The sequence below is a fragment of the Homalodisca vitripennis genome, unplaced genomic scaffold (genome assembly GCF_021130785.1).
Source record: "Homalodisca vitripennis isolate AUS2020 unplaced genomic scaffold, UT_GWSS_2.1 ScUCBcl_68;HRSCAF=904, whole genome shotgun sequence".
In the NCBI taxonomy this organism is placed as follows: domain Eukaryota; kingdom Metazoa; phylum Arthropoda; class Insecta; order Hemiptera; family Cicadellidae; genus Homalodisca; species Homalodisca vitripennis.
Genome location: NW_025776192.1, coordinates 27,996 through 38,288, shown reverse-complemented (window position 1 = coordinate 38,288; position 10,293 = coordinate 27,996). Strand labels below are relative to the sequence as shown.

The 10,293-nt window shown below is 33.5% G+C and overlaps 1 protein-coding gene across 1 annotated transcript; it reads right to left on the bottom strand.

The window, feature by feature from the left end:
• Positions 1 to 2,240: 2,240 nt before the first annotated feature.
• Positions 2,241 to 3,832, bottom strand: LOC124370245 (zinc finger BED domain-containing protein 4-like). Its single transcript, XM_046828534.1, has 2 exons — positions 2,967 to 3,832; positions 2,241 to 2,816 (listed from the first exon to the last, which is right to left on the bottom strand). Exons 1-2 carry the CDS (start codon positions 3,688 to 3,690, stop codon positions 2,533 to 2,535), a joined length of 1,008 nt encoding a protein of 335 aa, XP_046684490.1. The 5' UTR covers positions 3,691 to 3,832; the 3' UTR covers positions 2,241 to 2,532.
• Between the last annotated feature and the right edge of the window lie 6,461 nt (positions 3,833 to 10,293).

Sequence of the window (10,293 nt, the reverse complement as noted above, 5' to 3'; positions counted from 1 at the left end):
TCAATTCAACCAGAAAAAAATAATTTTTTCACCAAACACCTCAGATTTTTATGAAACTTGGTACATTTGTTCTATATATAGAGATTAATAACACCACCAAATTTTAAATTTTTATCTCACATACTTTTTTAGTTATGGCACTTTAAAGTTTGGTCGTTTCTCAATTTCCGAGCCTTGGATAGTGCCCAGTAAAACGTGTATTAGGATAGAAAAAAAAATTCTCATTCACTTATTTGGCACCCAATCTTGGTGAAATTTTCAAGGTATCAAAAATCCTTCTTCGTGATACCTCAACATAGACTCACCTTGTATGAAAGACAACCACTCTACATTGGCTGCAAGCTTCATAATCACCTTCCCGACAACATTAGAGGACTTAAAGGGCAAGACTTGAGGAAGGAGCTGAGCAGATGGCTTACAGACCGACCCTTCTACAGTCTAGCAGAGTTTCTAAAACCCAATAACTGATACGGACACTTCACTGTACTGTTATCCATATGACTTTAAAATTTATGTTGACATATTGTTTACTGTTACTTTTAGTAATTTATAACATATTGACGCCTTTGTACTTCTCTACGAAATTCCAAATAAAGGTAGGTTTATATAAGTATAAGGAAGTTAAAAAAATATATAACATAACCCTAAGCTAAGCATAAAATATTATAAAAAAAATATTTTTTGAACTTTTTACAATTTAAAAAACGGGAACATGGCTCAGCGTAAAATTAAATATCTCAAAAAGGGAATGAGATAATCAAGAATTTTTTCCCCCCTAAAATTATCTATATGAAGTGGGCTTTAATTTAATAAAATAAAAGTTTTGTGTATTTTCTTCCTTCTATTAACTAAGGCCATTGCAAGTTACAATATATTAATTACAATCAAAGCGAGGTTGTACCAGTCTCAATGGCTACAGATTGTTAATGAAAATTAAATAAAATTTTTAATAATTTTAATTTAACATTTTAATAATTATAATGTTCTATATAAACATTATAATTATTATAATATTTATATAGAAGCTTAGTTTAACACAGTACTGTACCTAAGTTCAATGTCAACATTCATGTTTAAATAGATTAGACTACAGAAATAAACAGGCAGATATTCTACCTCCTAATCTGGGCAAGTTGCAACACGAGGTTTTCATGTCATGACAGGCTGCTTTTCTAGGCAGTGTATCTGACAGTTATGAGCCATAGAGATGGAAAATGTCGTTGTTTAGCTGCAACGCGTTGCGACGTTATTCTGCCAACCGATAACAGGTTGCGGCAACGTGTTATTTTAGCAACTGTTATCGGCTGACCGTTGCGCCTCGTCTATCCATTGCGCAACGTTGGTTCAATAACGTTTTCCAGTGGCTGTTACCTATAGAACGTTACTGAAATACCGTTACTAAAACATGGACCACCATTCAGTTAACGGACTTTGTTACTATTATTAAGTGTACAAAATTCGTCATTTAGCTGCTTAGTCTAGTTACTATAATTTATTTTGAGATAATTAAAAGTATCTTTTGGTTCAATTAAGTACAAAATACAGAATCGGGTTTTTATTGTTTGAATGTAAACATTTCACAGCGCATTGTACATTTACACTATAGATAAACATTAAAATATTCAAACTGAAAAATGAAATATTTTAGTGTATTAAATATAATTTACACTAGGGATTACTTTATAAAAGCTATAGACAAAATAATACAAACCAAATAAAACGTTTCTGTAAATATTATTATATTAAATGAACACACCCTAGGCTTTTTTTATAAAAGTAATTTATATACAAGACTAAAAGTTCTTTAAAATACATTTATCTTAAAAAATAACGTGTTTTAATTGCCCAAATTGGTATTTACACGGAAAATTGACAGTAAAATAAAACCGTTAAATACGTGTTAGTTACACTACTAGTATGTAAATGAAGAATACATTAAATGGATACATTACATCTAAAATATAATTATTACGAATGTGAAATACATATTTGATTATAAAATATATTGAAATAATTATAGCCTACAACTTAAGTAAGATTTTGTAAGTGTAAAGTAAAAACGTTGGACAGTGATATTTAGCTATAAAAATGTACTGCTGTGATGTATACATACATATTTAACTGATAACTTATATTAACTACAACAAATAGTAACACAAATGACGTTTATAATTGCAAAATGTATACATAAAAAACTATTTATCACAATATAAACAAAATGGTTAACACTGCTATTTCTAATTAAATCATATAGGAACACTTTATAAATTACAAATATATACATACATAAACATATTGTTCAAATGTACATTACAATTACACTGTCAAATATTGTACTTTAGATTAAATGAAGATACACGAATGTATGGAGATTCAAAGACACAATTAAGCATATTTAGAAAATAAAATGGGCAATATAACCAAACTGTACACTATGGCTTCATATAAGATTAATTGCAAGAAAATGAATTACATAATTTCATATATTTAACTTGCAGAACTTATATATAACTTAAATTTTTTGATTTCTATTTACTGTAGAAGATTTAGATTTCCATTCAAAAACAGCAACTGCTCTGCTCGTTTTGAACTCAGTCTTGATCGGCGTTCTGTCAAAAAATTTCCTGCTTTAGAAAAAAGTCGTTCACATGGGACGGATGTAGCCATGACGTTAAATTTTAATTTCACCAATTTGCTCATAATAGGGTATACATGTTGATTCTCTTTCCACCAGCCCATAGGATCTTTTTTCCGTCCTAGATAGCTGTCATCTAAGTACCGGTTCAACTCGACAATTGCAGCGGAGGTCTTCGTACCTGAAACCAATTCCTTCATAGCAGTGAACTCCAAAAAGCTTACAACGCGTTAAAGTTAAACAAAAAGTAAATACGTGTAGTTACAAGTAAAAACCCTAATTTAATTTATTGAAAATTCTAAATTTATGAATAAAATTTTAAAGCGGTTACCTGTAGGTTTCTCCTTGGCAATTATGTTGTCAACGTCCTCCCAGACGGAAAATTTTGCGGAATCTACGTTGCCATCTTTGTTTTGAGTGTTACCAATTTCTTCATCATCTGCTGTGCAAGGTTTGCCATGTGTCTCTGTCCAGATTGCAGCTAAAAGTTCTGTACATGTTTTTTTGATCAATTGCTTTGCAGTTTCGTCTTTGAAGACAGCAAGTTTGAATCTGGGATCTAAAAGAGTAGCAAGTGCTATTGTTTTGCTGTGTTCAACATTTTCCATGCGTTTCTCGAGACCATGCAGCAGTTCATTAATAATATTTTGAATAACTGGTTTGAATGGCTCCTTTTGCATTTTTTTACACACGGACATCAGGCCTCTTGTTAGGGGTATCACTTGGCTACCTGTCACGTAGCGTTCCCCACTAATCTGTGAAGTGACCTCCTCAAAAGGACGTAAGATTGTGCTTAGCTCTTTGCATAATCCCCACTCTTCCTCTGACAAAACAGGTAAATTTTTATTTATTAAAGCGATAGTAGTTTTTACCGCGTCCTGCAGCTCTACAAATCTGGAAACCATATAAAATGTAGAGTTCCATCTCGTTGAAACCTCTTGAATAAGTTTTTTTGGCTCAAGGCCCATATTTTTCTGGGATATCAACAGTTTTTCAGTTGCATTTGTGCTCCTTTTAAAAAAAGTCACTATCAATTTTATTTTGTCAATTAACATTTTTACCAGCTTTAACGCATCCTGAAGAATCAAGTTTAAGGTATGGGCAAAACAACCAAAGTGCTTCAATTTCAAGTCCTTTTGTACCGCCCCTTTGATGTTACTGGCATTGTCTGATACTACGACTAAAATCTTATCAAATAAATGAAATTTTGTCAACAATAGTTTTGATCTCTTTTGCTAGATTAGCACTTGTGTGAGAATCAGACATTTTAGAACATTCCAACAATATCGACTTTATTTCATAATTTTCTGAAATGTAATGGACAGTTACACCCAAATAACTTTCAACATTTGTAGAAGTCCAGGTATCAGTGGTTAGACATACACTTTGTACTGAGTTTAACTCATTCCGAACAAAATTCAAGCATCTCTCATGTTCAGCTGGAATCATACTATTGGAAATTGTTTTTCTACTTGGCAATTTATATGCGGGATTCAAAGCCGACACAAAGTTAACAAAACCTCTGTCTTCGACAATTGAAAATGGCTGAAAGTCAGTAATAAACAACTGTAAGAGAAGTTTATCGAGTTTTTTACGTTGAGTCTCACTCAGCTTTTTAGATTGGGGTAAAAATGATCTAATACTTGACTGGTTTACCGTCACTAGAAGATGAAAAATATGCACTTAGTGGATTTGAATTGGTTAGCGCTTCTGAACTTGGTTGTTCGGGTTCATTACGTAAAATTGATGTAGAGCCTATTGTAGAGTTTTTAGTAGAAATTAAAGCTGTCGTAGGGCTTGGCAAGTTAGTTGAAGTTTTATCTTTTTTTGGTAAATTTACAGTAGGATGGCGCTTTTCAATGTGGTGTCTAAGATTAGTTATAGTTGACTTATAATTTAATACTTGCCCACATAAATCGCACTTAGCAGTTTTTATGTCAGCGTCAACCACAGTATAGTATGTCCACAAGTAACTGGTTTTTTGCTTCTTGTTACCACTCATTTTTAATATAAATTAATTACAATGTAGATATTTATAAATAATAAAAACAGTAAACACAAATTAAACGTGTTATTTCACATAACTTAATCACTCTACAATTATTTGTCAAGAATTATTTTAAAGAAAACATTAAGAAATATAGTTATTTTAAATAAAAATTTAAACCACATATAGTTTAATAAGGCAGAGATTACACTGTATGTTGCTCTTGAACAAATTAAAACAATTGTACTGCGGGTGTGGGAATGGGATCATAATAGAATAAACAAAGTGAATAATCAGGTCAGGTTTTCATGTCCGAACAGGCACCATCCCCTCCCCCAAGCCGCAATGTCGCGTCTCCAGTATTTTGATTATTTTACTTTACTATATTATCGTTACGGGTGGTGTTGTAATAACAGATCAAGCTGCTGTTGTCATTGTCAAGCCGTAGATAGATTCCCGGCAATGAAATAATTGTCATCCTACAACTCTGTTGTTTGTCATAACACCGTTGCTCAAATAACAGGTGAAGAGTTTCCAGTCTGCCGCTATTGACTGTTACCAGCACAGGCTTACCGTTGCCGGCAACGAAACGAATGAATTCATTGTTCGTTGTCATCCTGTTATAACAGGGAGTTTCTGATAACACGTTGCGGGGATAACTGTTGCCGCGCGGCAACACTGTTATTTATCCTGTTATGTTAAATAACGCCCATCTCTAATGAGCCAGTCTGTTACTAGTGTCCCAAGAGGTAACAGTGTTATAAGCTGTGGTGGTTATAAAGTGGTGTTTACCTTTCTTTGGATTTATGATATTGTGTTAGTGTGTGTGTCTGAGTGTTGAATTGAGTTTTAACTAAGGTGCCAATCTTTAAAAAACCTAATATTAATACAAAGATTAATGATATTCCATATACTTGTATAGATCAAATTTTTGAACTTAATTTTTGAAATTTTCGTTGTTTTATGATGCATTTGTAAAGAAGAGAAATTTAACCTGCTTTTAAATCAATTAGAAATGGACAATAAGTGTAGTATAGGGCTATTAAAACTGACAGAATGCCACAAATTAACTTATGTTACAAAAAAAGGGCTAGAAAATGTTAGTGATTTGTCTGAAGAAAATCTCAACTTGATTAAAATAAGAAGTGAATTAGATGATAAGGAAATAATTAACATTTGTTTGCATCATAAGAGTTTATTTTTGACCAAGTACGAATTCCTCCAAAAAGTCTGTTGTGATCCTTTTAAAAAACATAAGAAACCCATTAAAAATGGCTTAAGAGTTGTAAGTATTCAGCAAAGTCAGGCCTGTATCACAAAAGGTTTAAAGGTAAAACCAGGGGAAAAGTTGTGCACCAATTGCTCTAAAAAATATATTCTCTACTCCAAATGACTGTGAAGAAGAATCACATGATGATGATCTTTTTACACTGCCGACTGAAACTGAAACTCAGTTACAAAAAGAAGAGGCTATTGATTCTCTAAATTCCTCTTTAACGGATATTGGTTGTTCACCTCTTAAATTACATGCGTTGAATGAAAACTCCAAAATTGGTTTATGCACAAAATAAATTAGAAAAACTGCATCAAAATGTAAAAAAGAAAATTGAAACAGTTTTAGATGTTCAGTTGCCACCAAAAATACCTAAATTGCAAAAAACAGCTGAACAAAAAGCAGATGAAATGGACCTGCTTGTTGAGAATATAAAAAGTGAAGTAAATAAACTTTCATCAAAAAAGAAAATACAACTATTAACGATTCCAGCATCACTGAATTGGTCGAGAACAAAAATTAAAGATGCCTTTGAAGTGTCTGATTATTCTGCTAGACAGGCACAAAAATTGTACAAAGAAAAAGGACTTTTGGCTGAACCTGAACCAAGAAGAGGAAAGAAACTCAGTCCTGAAGTTGTGGAGTTGGTCACAAATTTTTATCAAAGCGACGAGCAATCAAGAGTTTTGCCAGGTATGAAAGATGTAGTAAGCCTGGGAAAGAAAAAATATGAGAAGAAAAGATTAATTTTAAGTAACCTCAATGAAATATTTGCAAACTTCAAAAGGGAACATCCTGACATAAAAATAGGGTTCTCCAAGTTTTGTACTCTTCGTCCCAAATGGTGTGTTCTGGCTGGTGCTAGTGGAACACACTCTGTTTGTGTGTGTACTATTCATCAAAATGTGTTGCTCTTAATACATGCAGCACAACTGGAAGAGAGTCACAAAGATCTACAAAATCTTCTTTTATGTGAAAATCCAACTCAAAACTGCATGTTAAGGCGATGTGAAACATGTCCCTCAAAAGACAATCTGACAACATTCTTACAAGCAAAGTTTGAAAACTATGAAGAAGATGATAGAATAGAATTCAAACAGTGGGTAGCTACAGACAGGACACAGATGATAACACAAACTTCAACTATTGATGAATTTGTTGACGAGTTGGCAACAAAAATAGAAAAACTGATCCCTCATTCTTATATTGCAAAAAGCCAGTCCAGCTATTTTAAAAGCTTAAAGGATAACTGTGCGCCAAACGAAGCCATTATATCAATGGACTTTAGTGAGAATTTCTCATTTGTGATTCAAGATGAGGTGCAGGGTTATCATTGGACCTCAGACTCCTGTACTGTTCATCCAGTAATTATTAACATGTATGTTGACGAGGAAAAAATAGTCTCATCACATTGTGTAATCTCCGATGACTTAAATCATGATGTTTGTATGGTTTATAAAATACAAGAAACCCTGTTAGAGTATGTCAAGGAAAATTACCCCAATGTCACGGATGTTCACTATTACAGTGACGGTTGCGCCGGACAGTACAAGAACAAATACAACTTCATGAACCTTTCACTTCATGAAAAAGACTTCAAAATTAAAGGCCAATGGTCTTTCTTTGCTACAAGCCACGGCAAAACTGAATGTGACGGTATTGGGGGAACTGTTAAAAGGTTGGCGAGAAAAGCAAGTCTTCAAAGGCCTCTTCAAGATCAAATACTAACAGCAGCTACCTTTTACGAGTTTTGTAAATCAAACATATCCAAAATAAATTTTCCATTTCATTTCAAAAGAATCAGCAGATGATGTTCGCCGACAGCTTGAAACACGTTTTGAAAACCTTAATACTCTTCCAGGTACCAGAAGTTTTCACAACTTTAGACCCTTGGACTCTTCAGGAACATTAGAAGCTAGGCGAATTAGTACTGATGAACATCCTAGCCTAACCTACAATTTAAGGAGAGGGTTGGCCTTAAATGTAAGAGAAGAAGATTTGTACCCCTCACGCTACATTGCTTGTAAATACGACAATCTTTGGTTCTTTGGGATAATAACAAATGTTGCCAAGGAAGATGGAGACGCTACAGTAAAATTTCTTCATCCAGCAGGACCATCCCCCTCATTTTACTGGACAAAACGAGATGATATATGTGATGTGCCGATTCCACACATCCTTGCAGTGGTTGAGCCTCCACACACCTCGACTGGAAGAACATATCAATTCTCACCAGAGTGCATAAAATTAATTGAAAAGCTAATGGTTCATTAACTTTCAAAGCCTTAAAATAAGTACAGTGAAAGGGTGAATTATGATTTCCAAACATAAAAATGTAATTTATCCTTGTTTAACAAGCTATACCCATTTATTGAAACCAGGCGAACTTCACATTGCTCGTAAGTAATATAATGTCACTTTCAATGGTATCAATAAATAGAAGGAAGAAAATACACAAAACTTTTATTTTATTAAATTAAAGCCCATTTCATATAGATAATTTAGGGGGGAAAAAATTCTTGATTATCTCATTCCCTTTTTGAGATATTTAATTTTACGCTGAGCCATGTTCCCGTTTTTTAAATTGTAAAAAGTTCAAAAAAATATTTTTTATATAATATTTTATGCTTAGCTTAGGGTTATGTTATATATTTTTTTTAACTTCCTTATACTTATATAAACCTACCTTAAAAATTTCACCAAGATTGGGTGCCAAATAAGTGAATGAGAATTTTTTTTTCTATCCTAATACACGTTTTACTGGGCACTATCCAATGCTCGGAAACTGAGAAACGACCAAACTTTAAAGTGCCATAACTAAAAAAGTATGTGAGATAAAAATTTAAAATTTGGTGGTGTTATTAATCTCTATATATAGAACAAATGTACCAAGTTTCATAAAAATCTGAGGTGTTTGGTGAAATGACCTGGTTGAATTGACATGGAATGACCCAAAAGGCGCCTAATGAAGACTCAGAAGATGGTAACATTGATGAGCCAGAAGATGGAATCTTTTACGGCAGGGATCAAGAGAATGACAATGTAAAAGTTTCAAGGCCAAAGAAAACAAGAAAATCGAAAGAAATTGAAAATCTGGAAGACTTCTTCTCAACATTGCCAAAAGTTGAGTCGCATTACTGCAGACAGTCATCTAAAAAATTATATGTCGAGCCTAATTGGACATCAAAGAGGGAATTGTATATGTTCTACAAGAGTGATTGGTGCCAAAAGAAAAATGTAGGCCCAGTTTCTATTTGTACCTTTTCCAATAAATTTGATGATAATAATCTGGGATTATTTCGACCAAAAAAAGATTTATGAGACAGATGTGAGTCTTTTAAAACAGGAAACTTAGAGGTGACAAAATATGAAGCTCACATTATAAGAAAAGAAGAGAGTAGAATGGAAAAGGAAGAAGACAAAAAGAACAGTAAATATCTTACTTTTACCATGGACTTACAATCACTATTGATGAGTCCCAAATCAAATGTTTCATCTTTATACTACAAAATGAAACTATCCATTCACAACCTAACCTTTTTTAATTTAGAGACAAAGGATGGCTTCTGCTTCCTTTGGAATGAATCAGAAGGAAGCTTATCATCAAATGAATTTGCAAGTATTACATCAAGCTTTGTTCTCTCGCTCCTTCCTTTGCCAGAAGGTAAGGAGAAGATAATCCTATACAGTGACGGCTGCTCATATCAGAACCGGAGCACTAATATATCAAATGCCTTGCTCCACATTGCAGTTAAGAAGCAAATTGTCATAGAACAAAAGTACCTCGAAGTTGGCCATACGCAAATGGAGGCTGACTCCATCCACTCTACGATCGAGCGAAGGCTACGACATAAAAACATCAACGTGCCAGCGGAGTATATTGCAGTGGTCAAGGAGGCTCGAATAGCTCAACCGTACTCCGTAGAGTACATTGAACATGGATTTTTCAAGTCCTTTGATGAACATTTGTTCTATAAAAGTGTCCGACCGGGAGTGGGCACAGGATCATCCTGTGTTACTGATATAAGAGCGTTCCTGTACCTGCCAGAGGGAATTATTAAAATCAAACTCAACTTTTCTGAGGATTGGACTGAGCTTCCGCAGCGAAAAAATCTCGCAGTGTTGCCGATGGATTTTGAAAAATTACCAAGTCTCCACAAAACCAGACTCAAAATTAAAAAACGAAAGTACAACGATCTTCAGGACTTGAAAGCCATCGTACCCTCTGATTACCATCGATTTTATGATGACCTTCCTTTCATTGACAAGTAAAATCAGCTGTATATATATATATATACGTCTATAATTCCTGTTCAAAGGAGTTAATTGTATATAAATAAACAATGTTTGTGTATAAAGTGTAACTTTTGTTTCCTAATATAATCCTCTAGTCCAATA

Coding starts and splice junctions, on each gene's coding strand:
- LOC124370245 (XM_046828534.1), bottom strand. CDS start 3,690: ATGTTAATTGACAAAATAAAATTGATAGTGACTTTTTTTAAAAGGAGC. Junction 2,817..2,966: donor TGCCAAGGAGAAACCTACAG/GTAACCGCTTTA, acceptor AATTGGTTTCAG/GTACGAAGACCTCCGCTGCA.